The sequence below is a fragment of the Semicossyphus pulcher genome, unplaced genomic scaffold, assembly GCF_022749685.1.
Source record: "Semicossyphus pulcher isolate SPU_LCO1_2020_fin unplaced genomic scaffold, fSemPul1.0.p SCAF_10, whole genome shotgun sequence".
In the NCBI taxonomy this organism is placed as follows: Eukaryota; Metazoa; Chordata; class Actinopteri; order Labriformes; family Labridae; genus Semicossyphus; species Semicossyphus pulcher.
Window position 1 is genome coordinate 27,667,378 of NW_027211604.1, and position 24,696 is coordinate 27,692,073.

At 38.9% G+C, this 24,696-nt stretch overlaps 2 protein-coding genes across 2 annotated transcripts; both read right to left on the bottom strand.

Moving 5' to 3' along the window:
* Positions 1-576: 576 nt before the first annotated feature.
* Positions 577-9,408, bottom strand: tmprss2 (transmembrane serine protease 2). Its single transcript, XM_069675970.1, has 12 exons — positions 9,394-9,408; positions 9,017-9,209; positions 8,299-8,391; positions 8,094-8,210; positions 7,879-8,008; positions 6,350-6,463; positions 3,371-3,411; positions 3,056-3,224; positions 2,769-2,938; positions 2,569-2,664; positions 828-970; positions 577-738 (listed from the first exon to the last, which is right to left on the bottom strand). Exons 1-12 carry the CDS (start codon positions 9,406-9,408, stop codon positions 577-579), a joined length of 1,443 nt encoding a protein of 480 aa, XP_069532071.1.
* A 4,606-nt stretch (positions 9,409-14,014) lies between these two features.
* acat1 (acetyl-CoA acetyltransferase 1) lies at positions 14,015-24,426 on the bottom strand. The gene is made up of 12 exons (XM_069670653.1): positions 24,326-24,426; positions 22,572-22,619; positions 22,364-22,481; positions 22,046-22,141; positions 21,442-21,542; positions 20,892-21,035; positions 20,039-20,189; positions 19,856-19,951; positions 19,441-19,554; positions 18,803-18,867; positions 17,700-17,857; positions 14,015-14,362 (listed from the first exon to the last, which is right to left on the bottom strand). The coding sequence occupies exons 1-12, from the start codon at positions 24,374-24,376 to the stop codon at positions 14,242-14,244; spliced, it is 1,263 nt and encodes a 420-aa protein (XP_069526754.1). The 5' UTR covers positions 24,377-24,426; the 3' UTR covers positions 14,015-14,241.
* Positions 24,427-24,696: the final 270 nt, after the last annotated feature.

Sequence of the window (24,696 nt, forward strand, 5' to 3'; positions counted from 1 at the left end):
ATTAGGAAAACATTCAAAAAGCTAAAATAAGTATCAATTGCAAAATAAAAACTCTGCATTTGGGAAATTCCAATGACATTTGTCCCATAGACTGTAAACAAGAAGTGGGCGTAGCCAAAAAGGCACCAAAGAACTGGTGACTAACTTTTTACACCTTCTATCACCATCTTAGAGTAACAGAACTGGAAGTGACCATATTTGGTCGAGAGGAACGCTACTCTATGGTGGACTTGTCAATCACAAGCTAGTCACCCCCCTAAAGCATACTCTACTTTATCAGCTGTTTTACTTTACATGGGACCATAATTTATAAATTGAACATCATTCTGTATTTAGAAAGAATTGAAACTATCGACTGAGAGCATAATCTCATTAGTGAAATGTTTAATGAAGTAATAAATCAACTGGGAACTAGGCTCATTTTCTGATAGCGTACATATTCATTTCTTCTTGCCACCAATGGGGTCGTCCCCTGCTGGAGGTTTAAGACTCTTCTGTACTGGTTTCAATTTACACACAAAGAAGCTACATCCACATCACATATGATACAGATAATTATATCTCTGTTTCATTAACTTACTGTACCTGCATTTGTGTGTACACCCAGTCGATAAAGTAAGTAACGTTGCCGTAGACTCCTGGCCTGTTCCTCAATGCACATCCAATCCCCCAGCTGGTGTCCCCTGCCAGCCACCATACATCTCCATCCTTGACCACCAGGGGTCCTCCACTGTCACCCTGCAGTACACAGGACATGGATATTTTACTTAGGTGTGAACAAACACATACACATGTTTGTGTGTAGCAGAGAATAACCTCAGACTAACCTGACAGGAATCAACTCCTCCCTCCAGTTTGCCGGCACAGATCATCGTCTCACTGACTTGTCCGTCTAACACCCGAGGTTGGTTGCAGGTCTCTCTGCTGTAAATAGTCACCTGGGCCTGATTTAGTGTGGTAGGGGCTGGTCCTGAAAAGATCAATGATTGTACCCCCACAGTTAGCTCAGTCAAGCATTAAAAAGCACTGTTCTCTGACTTGTACTTTAAGCCTTAAAGAGCAGCTGACCCCTGAAAGAATTGAACAAATAATCTACAGGCAGGAGTGTTTTGTTTGTCGGTTCTCAGCCAATATGGTTTATATTCCACTACAGATGTAAAGGGGGTCAAATAAAAGCCATTCTCTAATTATGCTCAGCTGTGTGGTTGACACTAACTAATAAAGAGTTGGCCACAAGTACAGGCCAAGTTCAACAAATAAAATGTTATTTTCCTAATATTTTTGTAAAGGCTAAACTGTATTTTGTAGTAACATACAGGTGCCACAAGATGGGAGTAGCTAGAGTTCCGTATAAGCACTGTGGATCTGTGAATTTTCTACAACGCGTTGATGCAAATAAACAATAAAACAAAACAATAAAAGCTTGTTCAGAAATGCAGCATGAACGCTGTAGGACTTTTAATTTGAAATAAATACAAGATGTTTTTAGTTTTTACTACGAGATTAATACAGTTAAGTCAAATACAGTTAAAAACAATCAAATGAGGCCTTGTACTAAAACCAGCCAGTTCTTATTCCCATGTTGTCAAATACAGTAGCTTGGTCGGTGGCCTAACTCATCAAAATATGACTGCGTAGGTACCCCTCAAGTGTCATTACTGGGTCGCTAACATGGTACAAAGAGTGTGAATGTCTGCTTTAGGTAGAAGTTGGGGGTGATGGATGACTCCAACATTTACAGGACTTTTATCCTGGAGATATGAAACAAATAGTAAATGTTTACTACTTTTAAGAAGTTCAATCCCTTTAAAGTGGTGTCCAGAAGCTCAGTGACGTCCTGGGCCAGAGAAAAGTGGAGAGCTAGAAGGCTAACGTACAATGTGCTAGCAAAAATAGTGTAAACTCTAGTGAATGATGTGTCTCGATTAGGATATATTTGAAAATGAGCGCGGTTTCACAGACTCCCTCTCAAAGACAGGGCCCGTGGGTGTACCGCCCACCTCTGATCGACAGGCTTTAACATTCTTTTTTAAAAATAAATTTCTGGCAAGGTCCAGGGCTGATTTAAAACCGTAGATGGCGTGTTTCCAACCCATGAAATGAAGATTTTAATAAATTTGGTAAGAATTGTCAATAATTACACCAGCATTGATGTGTTTCACCACAGTACAGCAATATAATTAAGATTACAGCTCAACATGTTTAAAAGCATGTTTAAGTGTGCAGTTAATCTTTAAATATCAAACTCTTGTCGGCAGGCAATAAAACCAGATGTTGCTTCTTCATTATCACTAACTTGACATCAGAGCCCTGTATGTGCTGCAAGTTGGTACCTATCATGTCATATTTAGAAGCTTTGGGTCAAGGACCGAGATGCCACATTTGACAAGTTGGGAATCAGAACATGGTAACCAAATGATGAACTACTATTCTGATCAGACAGAGCAGTTAGATATAACACCTGCCTCCAATAAAAGAAAAGATAAATAAAGGCCTTGTGCCTTCTGACGTTGAGGTAAATAAGGTACTATCTGGGTAAATAAAGTGAACATTAAGCATTTGGCTCACCAGGTGAGTTAGAGGCTCCCCACCCTGTAATCCAAGCCTGACGTTCAGCTGAGAGGTCAACACCGACGTTGGGGAGACACACTGGCTTCACTGTACCTGAGACACGGACATGTTTGTTTATGGTATCAAAGCAGAAATGTGCTTACAGCTCACATCATCTTTTAATTTATGAAATATGAGTTTAACTAGCAGGAACTTACTTGTAAATGTCAGTGGTGAGCTTAGTTTAAGGAGAGCTACGTCATTGTCATTAGTTCTCTTGTCGAAGTTTTCATGACTGATGATTTTGCTGACTGTTTTGCCAAAGCCCAGTCTGGACAAGCTCACATCACCAGAGTAGACCCCCCACCTTCTAGCATGGGACAATTCGCTATGAAATAAAAAGGTCAAACATAGAGAACACAAATCTCAGATTCTTTACTGAATGTTCGTGAAAATCTGTCAAATAAGAGGATCAAAAAAGGTGTGTGAAGGTATGAAGACTCACGATTGGAAGCAGTGTGCAGCAGAGAGGATCCAGTCAGGGCTGATGATAGAGCCTCCGCAAATGTGTTGACCATTAATCTGGAGACTGACCTGCCACGGCCAGGCCCCATTTACTGCCTCTGTACCACCCACAATACGAGAGCTGGGGGCTGCTGAACTTTGACCACATTCTGGGGATGAAGGAGAAAAATTCAATACAATTATATGAAGAGGAAGTGCAACTGTCTGGTTTTATCTGAACAGACCAGATTCACCCAAATAACATAAATTAATTCAGATTTCAGTGTATTCATGTCCAAGCAGAGCAGTGACTTACCAATACATTTAAGTTTGACAGCTCTGGATGAGCAACTTTTGCTGCAGGGGAAAAGAAGAGAAAAATTGGTTTAAAGACAGCGAATCCAAAACATGATAGACAACACTTTTTTTTCTTCATATTACATGAAAGACACAGCTCCCAGTGGGAAATGAATCACTGCTGTTCTGTGCAGAAAGTCATAATCGAGTGCCGGGGAAGTTATTATAAGTGTGGATTGTTAAATCACATTTTTATATGAACATGCAGGATAAACACATTGCCTGAAACGTGATCCATAGCACACACACTTAACAACTTTATGTCGTGCCATGTATTCACACAAACACATGAAATATGAAAGATGGAGCCCTGGATACATGTGCCATAAATTCACACTATTTGGCCAATCAAATGAACTGCCCTCGGTTAATTAATAACAATTTGTTAGCAACCGTATCATGATTTACTTTCCAAAATAAAACCGCACCTAATCCCACTCTAGTGTGCTGTGATTGGCTGGTACTCATTGCCTCAAAGTTTGTCTTCCTTGACCATATTCACAAGGCAGCCATTTTTCTGTGACATCACAATCAGGGTGGGAAGCTCAAATGCTCATATAATGTAGTACTGCTGTTTTCCAGGTTAAATCACATAAATTAAGGGTAGGCTATCAGACAATAGTTATAGTTTCACTGCCTCATGATTCATAAGCAACTGAAAAGACAACTGACTGTAATTCTGAGGGGACATCAGGCCATATTTCAAAGAAAAACAACATTTTTGATAACATATTAGCTCCCATTAGAAAACAGCTAACGTTAGCATTCAGACACATCCTAGCTTATATAACTATTAGCTGGAAAGGGGCTGAACACTTAAGGAACAGTGTAAACACACTTAACTTTGTGAAAAAAAAGAAATTGTAACATCAGGCAACAGCTAAAGATAGCATTTAACCACTTAAGGTACTTGCTAAGGTTACTGTTACCTTCCCTTTCTTGTTGTACAACAAATTTCTTTAAGATTAAGATTAAGATTATTTTGTTGGCCTTTTATGCCTTTATTGACAGAGAGGACAGCGGAAAGCGTCGGAAACAGGCAAAGAGAGAGAGGGGGATGACACAGGGCAAAGAGCTGAGGGCGGGAGCCGAACCCAGGGCCGCCGCATCAAGGACTACAGCCTCTGCATGTGGTCGCCGATTTAACCGCTGAGCTAAGCTTGCGCCCTGGACAGCAAATTCCAAAGGTAATGTTAGTATTCAGCCACTTCCTAGCTAACTGTAATAAAAGCTATTAATTGGTAGAATGCTAATTAGCTGTTGTCTAATGGTAGCTCTGACTGTAGCTAATGGATGGCAAAATTAGTTGTTTTAACTTGAAATATGTCATGCTGAAGCAGCAACATCCGGTGTTGAAAAATTAAGCCAATGCAGAAGTGCAAAAAACTGCTCTTCGAGTGGCCACTTAAGGCTCCAGAAACCAAGACATAACATTACAGCAGATGGGAAGATGCCAATTTTTACAACAGAAAAAACATGTTATGTTTACAGCTTGATACAAAAAACAATTTTGTTATAAATAGCTAATTTTATTGTTTAAAGATAACTGTACGGGGATGAAGTTTTTTATAACACACCCGTTTTAATTATATTGAGCCTCAAATCATAGGGGCCGGCTCACTTGAGTGGATCCTGCTGGCTGTCTGCTAGACGTCAACACAGACACACAGTCACTGAACTTAACTTCACCTGTTTGTGTTGTTGGAAACTTTTGGGGATTTTTTCATTCAAAATTTGGACAAATAATCTCTCTGTGGGATTATGGATTATGAACTATCTGACCATGTGAGAAGTCTGAGCTCCAGCTTTTCGGTGACTAAATTCTAGTATTATTGTATTGATATATTTTTGCAATTAGTAGCAGGTACTGTGCTCGCCATACCTGGCTTGTAAGCCTGTTCAGTGTTTATCAAACATTTATATAATCGTCATTAATCATTACAGCGGACCCTAGAGATGAGAAAGTGGTTATTTTAAGGTTCCGGTTACGTGTCGCTAACCAGCTGCTATCTCACTGCTACTTGTTTAGTCTGAAAAATGAACACCTGCAGTCAGTCACCGTCACAAACACAGTCTCCTCCTGGGAAAGTTAAACTAGCTATTTCACAATTTTCTTTTCTGCAGCACCACCCTCTCGTCCACATTTGGTCACTTCAGGCTCCAAGAAATAAACATGACTGCGGCCATATTTCGGCTTCATTTGCGCAGTCGAGAAACCAATGGGTGACGTCACTGTGTCTACGTCCATTACTTATACAGTCTATGGTCATGATGTCCCTGCAGAATTTCACTATCAATTGGCTTTCAGTTGTTGATCAATAACCAAGCAGTGGAATGCTCACGATTTTTATGATTCACCATGAAATTATAACAAAATTTGAACCTCCCATCCTGAATGTGAAGTCAGATAAACATGGCTGCCATTCAAACAGCCCTGAGCCATGGACTTTTTTCACCCGGGGGCGATAGTATCAAGATTAAATATCAACCTTGAACATTGTTTGAGCTCAAACCTAGATTTTTTCCAAACTATGACTGTTTCACAACTTTAACCATAAAGGTGAAGGCCCCAACACTACTTGGGAAGATTTAGGAAATAGATCATGTTTGGGTAACATATCTAACATCGACATTTGTTTTCACACGGCAAAAAAAACATTGGCATCCTTGTTACAGGTAGTTGTTGGGTTAGCTAGCATGATTGCTAAAGCGAAAGAAGAAAGGGTTAGAAAACTGTTGATGGTGAAAACCAAAGGGTGGCAAAAGAACAGCTCTTCTTTAAAGAGGTTTCAGTAAAAGGGCTTTCTTAACAACAACAGTAAGAAACAGGAACTCTACTGATAATATGTGAAACTGATATTTGTATCATGTCGTATCATCAACCCAATACTGAACAATTATATATCTTCCTCATACCGTGCAGTCCTAGTTGTATTACCTGTAGGTGAGCTGTGACTGTATCCGTGATGTGTGGCCACTTCCAGACTTCAGCTTCATGTATCCGTCAGAGGCAGAACCTGCACTGGTGTGTGTGTAGGACACATAATCCTGCCTGTGGGATGGACATGAGGAACAAGGAAGTTAAGCCTTTCATCTGTCAAGTGTCAGTTGAAACTAAAATGTGTGTTGTGTGTCTCTCTGCTTTATGTTGCTGCTAATCTGTGTAATTTGTAGCTTTAGTGTCCAATGAACGTTTTAAAAAAGGTGTTGAAGTAGATTTTCCCTTGTGACAAGATTACATTATAAGGACAACGCTGCATACTTGGGGACAACGGTGAACATTTTCCACGTGCTGCATTTTTACAGAAAAAGATTATTTTTCTTGTGATTGACTTTCATTAACGGGTCTTACCTTTGCCGAAATTTTAACATCATGATGCAGATTTGTAAAAAGTCAAAGAGGAGAAGAAATCTACTTTTAAAATGCTCGTTTGTTGAACGGACATCGGATCCATCATTTCTCATGCATTCGAGGAAGTCAGGAAATCTGAACGCTGGTTTTCCTGCATGGCTTTCTTGATGCCAAGTCAGGGAAATTATCTCAAGTTGAATTTTAGATCTAGAAAAGGTTGTTAGCTGTTAGCATGCAGATGTCTGTTTATAGAAATGAATAAGATAAATAATCATCAGATGACGCTGATGGGAGTCGGGATGGCATTATGGTGAATTACGCTCCACCTGTATTTGCTTTCCATGTGGACTGTTTTTCCTGCATACGCCACAGCCTGCTGAAACGTGATTGGTCAACACTACACGGACTACAAACGGAAACCAGAACACTTGCCATCCCTAAAATCCTCATCCCTGCCTACAGATTCTACATTTCTATGTATCTGTAAATAGAGTTTAGCCACTCATTGAATTTGGTGAGGGAATCAGCTCAGTGCAGGCTGTTTCTAATTGACCCTGATTAAGACAAGAATAGATATGGGTTCCAGTGTTCTGTGCTGACTCATTATCACACCTTCAGAGATAAACATGGTTTTCATTGTTGTGTAGGGGTGTGTGAGTCCGCACAAGTCCATTTCTAGCTTCTCTTAGAGTGTAGTTTGTTGGTGCTGGGTAGGTGTTTTCTAAACCCAGTCCTTTGAGGTTTCTCTTTTAAGGCTTTCCTGGTGACCACTGTGTTTCGGCTTCATAGTGTTTCCTCGGGCTCCCTGAGAGTTTATTTCCTTGTCAGCTGCTCAGCAACGGTGGTTTAATTTGCCCTTATCTAAGCCTTATTTAGTGATAGGAGCTTGTTTGCTTTTAGCTTGTCATTATTTTGGTATTTATCCCTCTCCCATTCGATTGCTGGCAATTTTTGTGGTTATTCTTCTGGGACAACTTTTAAGTTATAACCTACACATTTGCCTTGGTTTTACTTTTAGTTTGATCCCTTAGTGTAATTTATATATTTGTACTATGACTACTGCTGCTAATAAATAAGGGGGGGGGGTAAAAACCCATGAGGCAAATTATCATTACCTCTTGTATCCTATGTGTTCACACACAGTGCGCCCATAGTTGTTGTTCCAGTTGTCAGCACACACCGGCATCCACTTCTGGCTGTCAGAGGACAAACTTTCCAGCATGAAGTTTGCCCCGTGGAGACGAACTGTGAAGCAGACAGAAGAATACTACTGAATCGGAACTGACAGAGTACATTTCAAAGATTTAATGTTTTGGTGTTAATGTCTTACAGCACTTAGATTCATCCTCTCCATGAGAGCAGTCCTCAACACCGTCACACCACTGGGACAACATTAGACATTTTCCACCATGCCCACATGACCTCCCCAGTAAACACTGGTAGTATACTAAAAAAAACATATGTACACATGAATCACACAGGATTATATTATCTAATTGTTTTATTAAACTATAAAGTTCTTCACATAAACTTACAGAAGTACCAGAGCAAGAGGGCGACCACTGCCAGGATGAGAAGCACACACAGAGACGCACACAGGATGTTTTTCCAGTAACATTTCTTTTTACCTGCAGGGCAGGACACACATCCAGTCACTGACGGGCTGATATGAGTTTCATAATAAAATGCAAATTGAATGGTCTTCTTCCAAGATTTACATCCATGACACATGCAAATATGAGGCTCAGCAGATATGACCTGACTCACCTAAAGAAAAGGAAAGTGTTTTAATTCTGTCTGCTTTTCTTGTGTTTTTGACCCTTTCAACAGTTTTTATAATATGAGAATCAGTGGGAGAGTATCATATTAAATGGGGGATGGTAACTTTGTAGGTTATTTACTGTGGCCACCAGTGACTTTATGTATTAATACAACATTTAATCATGTGCAATAAACAATAAAACAGAAGCACCATTAACGAAGAGTCATAAAGTCATTACACGGCAGGATACTGTATATATAATTTCCATATATATGGAATTTTCAACAGAAGTTGTTTCAAAATAGTCACGCTAAGTAGGACATTATGTTTTTACAGTCAAAATAAAACAATAATGAAAGTATTCTGTTAAACTACGTTCATATAAGTGGATATTTGCCTTATGATCAACCCATAGTCAATATTTACCCACATTTTCCCCCCGTCACGTCACAAAAGGCCCGTCAAAGAGCGTAAATCAAACATTACTGTACCTTTCTTTTGTCCCGTGTTGAGCGGTGTTCCAGGTGTAGCGGTGTGGTGCGTGTTGATGGGCGCCGGAGTGACGGCAACATAGCTGGGGGTCTCCTGAGGGATGGCAGGGTACATGTCATGTTGTTGGTAGTATGGAGGGGGTCTTCTGTCCTCGTGCTGGAACCCTATGTTGTCATAGGTGGGAACATTTGCCTGCAGGTAGAGAAAATAGATGGTAATAAAGACATTTTATAAAAAGAACATGAGGTAACACAAAAGATTTGGTCACATTGATTTCATGTTAGCATTTGGTGAGCAAGGAAATTAAAATAAAGAGTTTAAAAAGGAACAATATATGAAAACATTGTATTTCCTTTTACTATGAAACTGAACCTACCTGATTAGTATTCATGATGGAACTGGTGACACTGCCCCGTCAAACCTGTAAAAGGTTATACTGTTAATTAAACAATAAATAAAGTAAATAAAGGCCATAAGTACAATATGCACACACCCTTTCATTCAACTGCAGCATAAAATCTACTTTAACAAATAATTATACACGAAAGACTCCTTTCCCAACAAACACTAGACAACATGCTACAGGCTGATTTGACACCTGTTCCACATTTCTGAAGTATATCAAAAGTGCTCACCTGAGTGTGCAGATTTTCTTCAGATAACAAAAACTTTTATCCACGTTTTCTCTTGATGTGAATCTCCTTTAAATTCTCTCAAATTCCTCCAGCGCTCGCTTATTCCGTCTGTCCCTATGCTCCCTGTCTCTCTCTCTGCGTCTCTGTGCCTCTGTCTGTGTATCTTGTTCTCTCCATTCCTCCATGTAATCATCAGCCATGACCACACCTTCTCCACAGTGTGCACAAGCCAGCCTGTTGTGTGCCGCTTGGTGTACACAACACTTGACATGGGCAAACAGCAGGTATCGACAAAGGCCGAAGCTCATACTCATTATTTTCTGGTTAACAAATCAGGGGCAGCAATGAGTATGGATTCATGAAAAGAAGTTAGATAATCAGTCCAGCAGTGTGATGTGTACATATACTGGGATTCCTGTGCAGCAGGGTCCTGTGTATTATATTCTATAGGTTTATGGTTACTTTGGGCACCAATAATGTTGTTCCCCCATCAAAGCTAGGCCCTCTCTTATTCTGAACGTTTGTGCAGTATGTGGGCCAAATACCTGAGCAGCACACATCAGTACAAGTGTGATATGAAATCCCATTTACCTGCATGAAGACATTGTAGATGTATAGAAATGAATAATAAAACTAGTCTTTAAGTGCTTTCTTTTGTAAAATCTGCTCTGTCTAACTAGAAAGTTTTTCAGGGGCGTGTCCAGACATTATTTGACTGCGGAGGCTGACTGGGGCAGTGACACACATCTCCAAGAAGCATTTGTATACCATTACTGTCTCCACTAATCATATCTACTTCAACTACTGTAAAATACGGTGTATAAGGCGCACTTTTAATTTTTTATCTAAACAGACAGTGTCCTATATACCTGTATGATCAAAATACCAGTACAAAATGCAGAGAGAGGTATGTTATTGTGTTACGCTATTTTACCCAGACGATGTGACGTCACATCTCCGCATTAAACTATTTCAGTCCCAGCCGCTACAACGTCTCCGACTTACAATATGCTGCAGTGATGTTTTTCTCGCTGTTTTAAGCGAGGAAAACTAACTTGATTGTTGCCAACGCTTCGTCACGGACATGTACCGTTATGATCGCCAGTGCAACCACCACCCTCACAACAATCACCGTTACCGTAGGCTGCCAGCTAACACTAGCTACAGCACCGGTAGCTAGCAGGATTGCAAACTTAACATGGTAGGCTGCAATTTGGGTGTTTTGAATGTGTTTTATATGAAAATACAACTAAATAGTGTTTAAATAACTTGTATACTATACAATAACTTGTATGTTTCTATTAATAAGTGGCTATAGAAAACCTTTTTCCCTCTAGGATACCCCCCAAAACCGACTGCATCTTATTTTACAGATTTTACAGTACTTACATTAAGGTGACATTCCTGTGTATAGCATTTTTTATTTAAAAAATAACACAACAGAGTGACAACATATAAATCTTCCATGAATGTTATTAAGGACTCAAAGAGAAGTTAAATCCCTAAGTCACAGTTCAAACTACCAACAAAGGAAATTGTGCTACGTTGAAATGTCATTAAAGCAACAAGCAGCCTGTTACAACAAAGCCCAAAAAGTTCCAACATAAGTCCCGCCTCTGACAGGGCAAAGAGACAGTTATAGTTTAGTTTTAGTCATTCCTATAGATATTACATTTTACATAGTTTCAGATTTCAGAGGGGGCACCCAGGCCACCCCCCTGGACACACCCCTGATATTACTGTACGAAAGCCAAAAAAGTTTCCATACGTCAGATGGCAATTTCTTAAAGATGATTAACATGCTGTCCTGCTGCCGCTCCTTAAGAATCACAGTGTGACGTAGAGGATGACTGAGAGGAGAAAACAGGTTACGTGTGGTCATTGCTTGTTTGACATACCAGACTCAGTCATTCAGCCTGACGGGATAAAAAAGATTTAAGTCAAGTGAAAAGCATATTAGACCTTGTTCTTACTTTATGCATGTCATTGTTCTCCCTCCTAAAGAGCAGCGTCCGCCCAGTTTAATCAGTAACGTCCGTACAAACGGACAAGTGGGCTTCAAAATACTGATGGCCAAAGGACTTTGTTAATATTTAACTCAGTGTTTGAGTTTTAACTGGCAGGAAAAGGAAGGAATGAAAGACGGGAGGCATTTAGTAAGAGACTGAAGAACATAATGTTCCAAAGACTGAAACATATCAGCTCCACCTTTTATACTTTTGAACATATTGCATTAAAAGAACATTCACATGAACAACTCTAACGACAACTTTGACAAACGTTTCCATCACTGCATTAATCTAAAATGATGTATTGGAAACACAAAGACTGACTGTAAAGGGAACATACCAACTGTGTATCAGACAAATAAAGGAAATTAGACTCAGCAGTTAACTCGTAAAGTTCCCTGCATTGTGTAAAAAAGTATGTGGAAACCAGATTTCCTCTTTATGAAAAGTAGTTAAGCAAGAAGTGTGAGTGTAGACACTAAGGGTCGTACTGGATTCTTCGAGGATGCAATCAAATTATTATTGTGTATTTTGTCTGTACATTGAGAGCCCTGTAGACCAGAGTCAAATTCCTTGTATGTGTGCACACGCTTGACCAATAAAGCTCACTGATTCAGAAACAAGGCCTACTTGAGCCCACCTGGCTCTGCTGTGTAAGCAACAATTATTAAAGACTCACAGACACTAGTTACACTGTTGTCAGTACGTATGTTCATCAACTTAAGTGAGTTAATCAAAATGACAAAATATCTCTCCTTATCCCCCATTGGTATCCAGTCCAGTTTAATGTTATGTTCCAAGGTTTCATTTTGTTTTGTGCACTAGGCCTTTATTCGGGGCACCCCGTCTTCCCAAGTTTTGATATATTCAATCCTGAAACTGCATCTTTCCTGGCAACACGTTACAATTTACACATTGTTTCTTGGTTAATGTGGACACCCACACTAAGCTGAAAGGACCTCTATTTTGAAGAGGCAGGCCCAAATTTAAGAAATGTTCTCAAATCCTCAGTTGATAAACCCGCAACAAAACCGGCTGTCCTCCCAATTACTAACGTCAGAATTATTTTGGAAGATATAACCATAAATCTTGTGAAATTTGGGGTAGACAGTAGCTCAGTCTGTAGGGACTTGCGTGGCCGGTTCAAGTCCCGGTATGGACCGAGCGTGGAAATTGGGGCTGGTAGCTGGAGAGGTGCTGTGTCATTTCCTGAGCACTGCTGAGGTATCCTTGAGCAAGGCACTGAATCCCCCGACTGCTCGGGGCCCTCACTCTGACATCTCTCCATTAATGCATGTCTGTAGAATCCTGTTTGTGCATGTGTGTATTTCAGGCCTATGTGTGTGTAGTAAGAGTGAAAATTTTAAATTTCCCCTTGGGGATTAATTCTTCTCCTTCTTCTGCTTTGTGAAGGCAATATGAAGGGGTTACTCCACATTTTCAAAATGATTTTACAAATTTTCTTTTTTTTTCATATTTGCAGACTTCTGAGGATTTTCAGACCACATTTTAAAATCAATGTACTATTAGGTATACGGATATTTTTATTAAGATAAGAAATTGTCTTAAATCCAGCTGTAAACATGCATACTATATTCTGTTTGTTATTATGTTGCCTGGCTTTATTTCATTTGCCCTCATGAAACTTGTATTTACCAGTTCAGGTCACTGATTCCACACTGCTACGTTTCACTGTCGAACATCTCTGCTCAGAGAGCTAAACTAACCAGTGTTTTTTTATTCATATATTATTTTCCCTAAACATATTGAAACAGTAATATTACATTACTGTTCTCGCCATACTGTATTTTAGTCTCTTTAATAAAGTAAAACCAAAGATGGGTGGAGGAGAGATAAATAATTACGTTTTTCACTGTGAATGGAAATCATGAATAATGCAGCAATGTAAAAAGGGTTTACTTTCCTGATACCTTCATCACTGCATGAATCATTAACGCTCAGACAAGCCTGATTGGTAATTTGTGATGCTTTGCATGTATGCAAAAAAAGGAGCCCTGATATGAGCATCATAAAGTTTAGCTCTGACACGTTATCTACTGCAGCATGACTGAGTGCACTTCACATTAAAGAGACAATTGTAGCATCCAGTGGCCAACTTGATAATTACAGTGACAGCAGCACATTATTATTACTTTTAAGAATAGATAACAAAAACTTTATTTTTTCCCCCCCAACAAATATAAATATCAAACCAAAGCAGTTTACCTGTCGTGAACTTTGAATTATTGTAGGTCAAACCTTTAATAAATGTCAAGCCCAAAGTCACACCACATCATCAAGTGCTTTCATAAAAACTATTTATTTAACCACTTCAATCAGAGTTAAATATTAATTCTTTTTTTTTTTACACAATGTTTCAAACAAAGGAGTGTTTAAACTCTGGTGTCATAATGACAAGTCCTACTTTGCTGTTTGAGTAAGGCCACTGGCATTAAAGATGTAACAGGTCATTCACAGTAAAAAGAGTGTACAGAGGTCTTAATCATTTGGAGCCAACAGCTAGTCAACACACAGACGAATAACAAGTGTTTCAGGGGGAGAAAAGTGTCAGTCAGGTTTCTACAGTTTCTGGATGAGAATAGACGAAGCTCCTCCGCCTCCGTTGCAGATGCCTGCCAGCCCGTACTGTCCTGACTGCAGGTTGTGAACCATGTGACCCACAATCCTCGCTCCAGACATCCTGAAAGAGGAGAGAAAATAAAGTATGAATTACAATCCAAAACATAATTGGATACACATCAATATTTAAAAGGCATATAATGATAATCTGCCTCTACAAAAACATTAGATCGCTACTGCATACACTGGTTTTTTTTTCTTATTGCAATTGTATAACTGGAGGATTTTTAAACGCTTCATACATAAATCTGTACAACCCGAGATACAAGGTTACACAAGTCAATAAACCATATAACTGATATAGCAATTGTAATGTTACATTAATTAAAACATACAAACAGGATATTGATCTTAAACTATTCTAAATGTAGAAACAAGAAAAATATATTTCTTAACACTAAAAAAGCTATTGGAGTTATTTTCATCTGCAACAGACACAGTGCATACGCTGATTAGGGATGCACTGATTGAGAATCAGGGCCGATGTTTAAAACAACAATTTTGCCGATGCCGATGTTTTTTTCAATAACTGATTTTTATGATTATTAATGCCCTCGTCTGGATAAGGGGCCAAAATTAACTTTAATTATAAAAAAATAAACATTCAGGCCTTCATCACACTCTTTGAGAAAGCATGAACTAAATCTTTCAAATTTCCTTTACGTCTTTTTGTTTAAACTTCTTTCACATAAAAATCAGCTATTTTAAAAATAACTGCCTGAAAAGCCTCTTTAGCCTGTTTTAGAATCACCTGGTCATAGTACAAACATTTTTCAGTGCTTACATAGCCAAACAAAAATCTTTCTGAGTTTGTAAGTTGGATGTATTTTTAAATTGGAAGTATCTTTAAATGCTTCGTATTCCTTAAATCTGTACGAACTAAAAGGTGCTGCAAGTTTTGTGACTTGTTTAACTCCTGCTCTAGCTATATGTAAATGACCCCCTAACAGTGTGCTTTTGATCTGTGAAATTTATGTTTTCTAAGGCTTTTTTTCTCTTTCTTTTTTTATACTTCCTGCTGTCACAGGAACTTCATCCTGAAAAATGTTTTGCATGTAACCAAGGAGTAAGTGGTGAGAAAGACTATACGGTTGTAAACGGAAAGGTAACAGAGAACACGAGGAAAGAAACAAAATACGAAGATAAACAGAGACAGGATACGAAAAAGGTTAGCTCCGACGAGAGTGGCAACAAGGTAGCCTATGTTTAATGCATTTATTTGCGGCAAGCAATTCCACTGTGTTTTGTGACTTTATGATGCTAACAGAGCTTGACTTTAACTGTGTCTTGTGTTTGTTTAATTTCTATTTTAGCTCTTACATTGGTCACAATGTAAGAAGTTCAACTACGGTCAATAAAAGGCATCAGTCCCGGCTCATTTCGACTGGATGCTACACTAAAAGTGTTTCTATTTGGATCCATTTCAACAGGATTATCCCAACAACAATCTCCTGCGGTGGTAACATGGCTGCCTTCTACCATTTTGCGTTAACATCGCACACTATGTAACAAAATTATGTCATCTGAGAACATAAATTTAATGATGCTGCAAAACTAAAAATAAGGCTTTATTTATATGAGCTTATGTTTTAGATAAATTCAGACAGAATTATGCAAACAAGGATCTTCTACTACCTCCAGCAGGAGATCTGTTTTCATAGGGATTATATACTAAAAAAATAACAACACACTATATTTAAATAATACGCAAAACCTAGAAACTTCTCAGCTGAAAGGCTTTAAGAAGTGATACAGCAGTTTAATATCTGCTGACATTGTCAGATTGTAACTGCTTTGATGTCCACAGGGATAACAAAGATAGCTTCTTAAAATTTTGTCAGTTTGTCTGATTCTTTTGTCTCGTTCAGTGTACTGGATCAGACTGAAAAATGGCGACACATACGAAAAGAAGACGTGGAGGATTTTTGGAACAGCAGCCATCACTTCCTCATCTCAGCTGATTCCTTCCTGGATAAAACTATGTGGTAGTATTTTTCTAGTGAAACTAGTGCAACAGATATGACATTACTCGTGACTGCTTTCATGTGTCCTAGAAACTGCAACTATACAATATAAAATATAGGTAGGGGGTCTGGGGCTATTCTCCCCCAGAAGAAAAAAATTCATTCATGATTGAAGTATGCAAATGAAGCCTTTCAGAGCGTTTTGAGATTCAGTTATCAGTGTAGGAATACTCTCCTACAAGAGTGAGTCCTGCATTAACAATTACTTAAGATCCAAAAATATAGTTTGCTCTTTTGTACTTTTACTTAAGGAAAAAGTAGTTTTTATGTAAAACGACACATTTCAGCCTAACATTTATTATTTTATTATTATTGATGCATTAATGTGGACATCACATTATTGTTGCAGCTGGTAACACTGGAATTCATTTTAATTCATTTATATACATTTAATTAATTACTTCACATTCTGCCCTGTGTATTCCCCTAGCAACAAATAAAGATAAATTAGCACAATATCATCATTTATTCATGATCATTTGTATCATTAATCTGAAAAGGAACTTTAGAAGAAATAAAGAGTTCATATAAATGAAGGGGAGTAAAACGGAACATTTATGCCTTTGAGATGAAGTTGAGTAAAACTACAGAGAAGGAAAATAGACCAACCCAAGTAGGTTACATGTTAGTACAGACTGTATACTCATGTACATTGCAAAGCTGCTTTGCACCAATCAACAGTAAGCTAGTGCTAGTTAAACTAGTATTACACATCAGGAAGGTGGCGTCAAACAGTCCAGAATTATCGTTATTTATATTATGTTGCTCTGTGAGACAGTTGTTGCTGTGTTGTTTCACCTGTCATGTTGAAGTATGTTCCTCAGTCCTTTAGTGTTTCCCGTAGCAGCGCACTGCGTGATTATTTGCTCGGGCTGCAGGTATTTAAACCTGTAACGTTGCAGACTGTCATGGACAGACAATCATGCTCCTGTATTTCACTTTGGCCGGCGCGAATAAAGTGTCGCACTGTGGTTTACAAACATGACAAGTTCAGACATGACAACAGCCATGTATGCTAATGCTCACTAACAAAATAAAGGCTTCATCGCTGAGAGTGGAATATCTTAATCGGACATCACGTGGCAGAGGAGATGAAAGTAATGACTGGCAAACTGAAATGCCACAGATAGGGAGTACAACTCACGATTCACGTTAATGACCTGGTTGACAGTAAAAACTGCGATTTACAGGTGAAGTCATGTCACTAAGCCTCCTTCCCCTCAATTTCTCTTCTTCCGTCCGACTGACACCGACCACAAACATCATTACAATTAGGAAATTGACGGAAATCTGTCGTAGCGACGGAGAACTTGAATGACATCATTCCAAAAACAAAGACCAGCTGGTCTGTATGAGTCCCTCTCAGCTGCTTACCCGATGGGGTGTCCCAGAGACACAGCTCCCCCGTTGACGTTGACTTTTGCAGGGTCAATGTCCAACATCTTGATGTTCGCCAGGACGACCACGCTGAAGGCCTCGTTGATCTCCCACATGTCGATATCCTCCTTCTTTAGCCCTGCAGCGTCCAGGACCTGACAGACAGACACGGTGAAAGTGTTAGAAGGTCTTCACAGAACTGAACTAACAGCGCTGAGAGTGGATCAAGACAGAACATATCTTTTGTGATTTTGGTACGTCGTTTTTTTTTTATTCATTTGGACTCTAACAAAGAAAATATATCAGATTTCCACAGTTTTTAACCACACTTCTAATCAAGCCTGGGTTATAACATTCTTTAACAAGAACCAGACATTTGATAAACCTTGGCACATTCACTGTCCTGCTAAAACAACTTTATTTCATGGGTTTATACAATTTTAATGTAATTTATTTAAAGAGGCCATATTACTCCAAAAAGTGCCATTAACTAGCGATGACCCAAATCTATCCCAGGATCGGTATTAGGGCTTATACAGATTAAAAATCTTTGATAACTGTGGGTTTTGTCCAAACCTGCCTGATAATATTCAGTGTCTGATCGTTCACCCCTGTAAGCAAAATGCATGGCTTAGTGGCAACCTGACTTCTATGGGCTCTGTGCAAATGTTAACAGCCATCATGTAAAAATACACAAGCACACACTGGCATTTTGGACAATATATTCATTTATTATTTAACTGTGACATATTGTTCTAAAAGATCGACATAAAATGCAGCATTTAAATAGAATATACGTATGGCAGATTCAAAATTAACCTGGAGGGTTGTTTAACATTTGCTGCACACACATTAGACAAACTATTGAAATCAGCCGGGTTGTGTTACGCTTCAGGCCCCAGTCTGTCAGGGTTAATTTTTACCAAGCCACCAGATGTCGCTGTGCTTGCAAAGTTTGAAACACTGCAGCTTTAATTTTTTCAGCACAGTTAGAGAGAAAGCCCAAAGGCTTAAACCATTAATCACTTTGTATCACCAAAAACGTATTTTGATTATAAAAAATAAAAAAATAACACCTTCAGTAACGTGCAGATACTCACCTTTGGTACAGCAAATGCAGGAGCAATGGGGAAGTCAATGGGTGCAACAGCTGCATCTGCAAAAGCTAATAAAATAAAATATGTTAATCCAACAATTTAACAAAAACTAATAAAGCTTCAATTATTTGAAAACAGGAGATACACAACCAAGTGCCTGTTTTATATTAACCTGACAGATACAGTAAAGTCTTTTTTTTGTTTTTTTAAATGTGATTAAAATATTGATTTGATATTATTATTAATATTAAACAATAAAAGAGTAAACTTCATCAGCGTACAGTTCGTTGAGAGAACGTGTCCCACTGAATTGTGTCTGTGGTTAAAGATTGTTCATTTTAGTTCTTGTGTTAAAATCAATGTATATCGGTCCGTTTTAACATTAACCTGAGGAGCTCTTTTGTACTTGAGTGCAGAAATTGATTTTGCATGTAGCCTACACATACATCCAACTTTACCAACAAAACCATCATTGCTTTCATCTGGATACAAACCTCTCTGGTAATTAACTTGTTGAAAAAATGAAGACCAACAGTCTTGTTTTCATCTTCAGGACTGCCGTGTGTTAAAACCTCAATTTCAGTTAAGCTCTGCAAGAAAAGCTCAGTGTGTGTGCATGTGTGTGTTTGTGTAAAGCTTACACACAACCCTGGCCAGTGGAGTGACGTTGAGTCTCTTTGCAGCGTCTGCTGTCATTAAGACCAGAGCTGCTGCCCCGTCGTTCAGTGTGCTGGCGTTAGCTGCTGTCACTGTGCCTAAAAAAAGCAAATGACCAATCAGAACTAAATGTACATTAAAATACAAAAGCTTCTTTAAGCAACTATTATCATTACTTTAATTGACTAAGTTACTTTTGCCAACAACAGAGAGTGAACATGTGATTACAACTCAAAGTTAATTAGCAGCAGAACAGAACAAGTCTAGTAGTATTAGCATTTTGTATAACAAAATTAAAGTAAGATTATTATAAACAAAACAAATCAGCTAACTCAGACAAAAAAGGCTTCATGTTATGAACGTCTGAATGAGTGTCAGTAAAGTGAACTCTTTGATTACCGTTCTCTTTCTGAAACACTGCCCTCAGTTTGGGAACTTTGCTGAAGTCGACCTTCCTCCACTCCTCGTCCTCGGACACGACCACGTCAGGTTTGCCTACAAAACAAAGCCAACATCAGAGATGCAGTCCTTTGTAAAGTTACTGAATGACGACGTCACTGGACCCGGACTGTCCTCATGTACCTCTCTGGGGAATGCTCACTGGTACGATCTCCTTGGCCAGCACACCAGCCTCGTACGCTGCCTTGCTGCGGCTGTATGAGCCGATGGCGTACGCGTCCTGCTCCTCTCTGGTGATGCTGCTGTTCTTTGCTGTGTTCTCTGCACAGTTTCCCTGTTGGAGACAATAAAACAAAAAACAGAAGAGAGGTCGAATATGAAACAGATGAAATTACACTTTTACGTAAAGGGATGAAAAATTACACAAGGAGGAAGAGAGGGCATTTGACTGTTAGGACAATGTTTAAAATTGAAAATGATTTTAACTTTAAATAAGTTAATCATGCTTTCCTAGCAGCTACTGCTTTCCGTAGCTCTTATGGTTCTTAATAAGGCATGAGTAAAATGTCAAAATAGCAGCGCGTGCTAGCCCTTTAAAAAGTAAGGAGATGCTCCCAGTAAAGGCCCCTCAGTTGTCTGCCGGTTTGCCAGTATTGCAGCATCCCACCTTGAACAAACAACTGTCTGCTTCCCAAGGTTTAGGCAACTAAAGCAGCAACACAACATATTTATCCCAGCATCTCAAACAGAGGCATATTAAGTGTGTGGCAGTGTGAGATACACAGGACAGCCAAAGCCTGATAACACATCACCCAGCCCAAATTTAAATATCCTAAAAAAATACCTCCAATAATGATAAACCACTTTGCATGTGATTCCATTATCAAACACTACACCAGGTCTAAACATAACTCCTATTTGTCAATGGGAAATCCATGTAGTTACAGAAGCACGAGACACTTTAAGTAGAATTAATAAAAGATGTCTCATGTTTACAGATTTCCAAGGCTATACTTAAGATGTGGCTGATAGTCACCATGTGGAATTTGTTGTAGACATCAGTGAGTCCGTCCTTGACGATGAGGTCCTCCATCTTCACTCCTCCGTAGGACGGAGTATCTCTGGACATCACGTACGGTACGTTGGACATGCTCTCCATGCCTCCTGCCACCATCACATCCTGAAATCACACAAAGACAGCCGTACACTTATCGACAGTGACACCTTCAGTTTATTGTCGGTTGTTGGTCTGACAATGGACCTAAGTTTCCGTTATAATGTGTATGAAAAGTCATGTTTTCTGTGTTTCATGTGATTTGTTTACCAACGCCATTCTGTCAATGAACTGAAATATGAGTAGTTTCAAGTCTAAAGGACGAGTTAATGGTGACCAAACTGTTAAGGTTTTCCAGTTATCAAACATCTTATCATAAACAAAGCTTGTTATTGGTCATAACAAAGTTTCCAGTATCTGTTCAGGCCATAGATTTGTGTTTTTATACGTACACTGACTTTGCATTGTCACTGTAAACTTAAGCAGCTTATAATGAGCAGAAGTTCAAGACTGTACGAAATGCTAGAGCTACCTGGTGTCCACACATCAGACTCTGAGCTGCCAGCATGATGGACTTCATCCCGGAGGCACAGACTTTGTTGATGGTTGTTGCTGGAGTGCCAAGGGTCAAGCCTAAAGATACAGTGAGAGGAATTAATGAATATTAGGCTCCAGAACAACAAACCTCAGTTATACTTTTATGTCAGTCGTGCACAAGTCAACCACAGTATTAAGTTTGTATTACAAATACAAGAAAAGCACTGTTCAAGCTGTGTCCCTTTGCAGCTGCAGGCTTTTGGTTTTTAGATTTTGTAGCCTGGGTCATGCATGTAGGATGTTTGGCTCCAGCTGTCAGCTATAGATAAAAAGGAAATTGCAATCATGCTTTCTGTACCTGTGTGCATTACGTGTGCAGGTGTGTAGGTGCAAGGGTTGTCAAAAGTATCAATACTTCAATTATTTTCGGATACCACTTTTGATAGTATCAAAAGTACCAAAGTTCTAACCAGTTTGGTTAAAAAGAACATTAACCTTTTTTCCTCTTTTTGCCAGGTCATTGAAAAAAGCATTGTTGTTTTTAATTAGCAGTTTAGAAAGTTTAAAATTAAGACAAAAATACAAATGTGTGCTCCTACCTGCTCCAAGTAAGGCCTGTCTTGTAGGTGCCTGTCCCTCTCCTGCCTGAAGCACATTTCCCATGTAGACTTCCTTCACGTCTTCAGGAGCGATTCCTGCGCACATGAAACAAAGAAAACTCACTGAATAAACACAGCTATCCTCTCCTTCATGCAGCAAACCGAGAAGACCATAAAAGCCAGGTCATTTGTGAAATATTAGCTGAGCTATGTGATATGTATTAACACGTTTTGAGGAGATGCTGATAATCATGTTAGATTTCGTCCTAAATGGAGAAAAATACTTTTCTCTGATCAGACTGAACCATCTGAATGTACCTGCTTTGTCTATGGCTCCCTTGATGGCAATGGAGCCCAGTTTGGTGGCTGGTACTGCTGCCAGGCTGCCTTTGAAGGAGCCCATTGGAGTGCGGACTGCGCTGACGATGACGACTTCCTAAAACAACATGCATTAAAAATCTGCATTTCAGTGTGTAGTCCTGACATTTAACTGTGAAGACTTCGAAGTATCTGTGGCCATACTTACATTGAGAGAAGGGCGAGATGTGTATGTTCTTGAGAGGTACTTGTGAGCCTAGAGAAGAGGGATAATCACAATCAGAAATACTTTATTGATCACATTGCGGCAGAATCTCATCCTCATAAGTACCCGTTTTGAGCCTTATCTAGGATCTGATCTTCTTCGGGGTGTGATGTTTACATGGATCATGAGAGACCTTGTTATTTATCTCCCTGTATACATGATCGTGACAGTATGAAGGTTTCTGATCCTCAGTGTGCAGCTGTGTTTTGATTTCACACTATCTCTGTCATTTTGTTCTTTTTTTATTGACCCGGATAGCACATCCAGGTTTAACAAAAAGGAGGACAAGGACAGATTTCTGATACCAGGATATGACGTTTACAACATAACACACAACCCAGATACTACAAAAACATAATCATAATCAGGATACTTGTGCACATGTAAATGCAGTCATAGATTTAAAAATGAAGTAGAATACACATATGCATTATACACTAAAATAATCCAATATTTTCGAAAAATATGTATAGAATAGGGATGCACGATATTATCGATGTGTTATCAGTATCTGCAGATTATGGCTTGAAAATAACATATTGACATCAGCTTATATGTCATTGTCTGCTGCTATTTTCCGCTGATAAAGCAACGCTTTAATTATGCCTAAATGCTCAATGATTCCCTGAAAAGCTTGATGATTATTACAGTTTTATTTTAAAGAAAATGTTACATACAAGTTTAAGTACTTTTCTTATATTGCCCAGTGAATGTGTACATTTTAAAAAGCCCTGTATTATGTTATTTCTGCACCTGCTATTGGGCCACTACAATAAGAGTAAGCATGATATCAATTCCACTACAGGGGAGACTTGATGTTCTCTGCAATTAGGTGGAGAAAAAAAACACATGTGCCTCATATATCGGTATCGAAATGGGCAAAAAGGGTTGTCCAAAAATCCAATATCGTGCATCCCTAGTACTGAATTGGGTAAATGTAAAATAGAAGTAAAACATATGTAAAAGTATATTTAAAAAAGGTTCATTATACCTCATTATAAAACAATATGCACGAAAACAGGACCTATAAGGAGTTTAAATGAGAAACCTAAGCATTCTTGCAAGGGTCCTGCATAGTTGATGTGACTATGGATCATTCATCCTTTTGATGCATGAAAAAACCCTTATGTCATTCTATCTTTTCAATTTAGTATGCCTTTCTCCAGCTTTTAGTTCAAGCTAGGAGAGAAGCATCAGAAATAAGTGTGCTAATGTTATGCTAACAGTTAGAGCAGACACATGCAGGTAGCATTAGTTACATGATGAAGACACAGGGGAAAAAACAGCTAGCCATTTCAGCTCGGTGTCGTGTTATGTAAAGTCTGATGTACCTGTCACATTACGCTTTTTCTTATTTTTCTTATTCTATATTTTAGTTAGCCACTGTTGTTGTCATTGTTATCATTCCACTCGTTGTTGACCTTGTTATTAAACCGTTTAGAAAAACGTATGTTAGTTAGTTGTGTGATATGGGATACCTTCACTTAAACACCTGCAGCAGTTCTCAGGTGTTCTCAGGTTGCTGAATTACTTTTATCAAGGACGCTTCGCAGACACATTCGGGTTAGCTGTGCTGCTTTAAGTTAACCAGGGCCTTGTGTTCCAGACAGCCACAGTGTTGATAAAAACTAGCATTCCTTTCCAATATTACGATAAAGCAGAAATCCAAAACCAACATTTTAAACTCCCTGACTTACCAGGCGTTTACAGATCTGAGCGTGCATGTTTAAAAGTCCACTGGAAGACATTTTGGATGGCAGACAGGACTGTGACTCACACACAAACAGCCGCTTCACCTTCAGCCATGCAGCGGGGAGATAAATACATCAGCCAATCACAGTGAGAGGTGTGCTCCCCTGACGTCATCGTTCGCTGGGCATTATGGTTATTGTAGTTTTACTGATGAAATCACAGTACGTGTTTTGTAATGGTTTTATATCAACTGACTGGACACTTATCTTCAAAATATAACAACAAACAAATAAAGACAACCGTCTGCATTAAAATTATATTGTAACATTGTAACAAAAATAATCAGTGAACCTGAAAATTATACAATTAATTATCT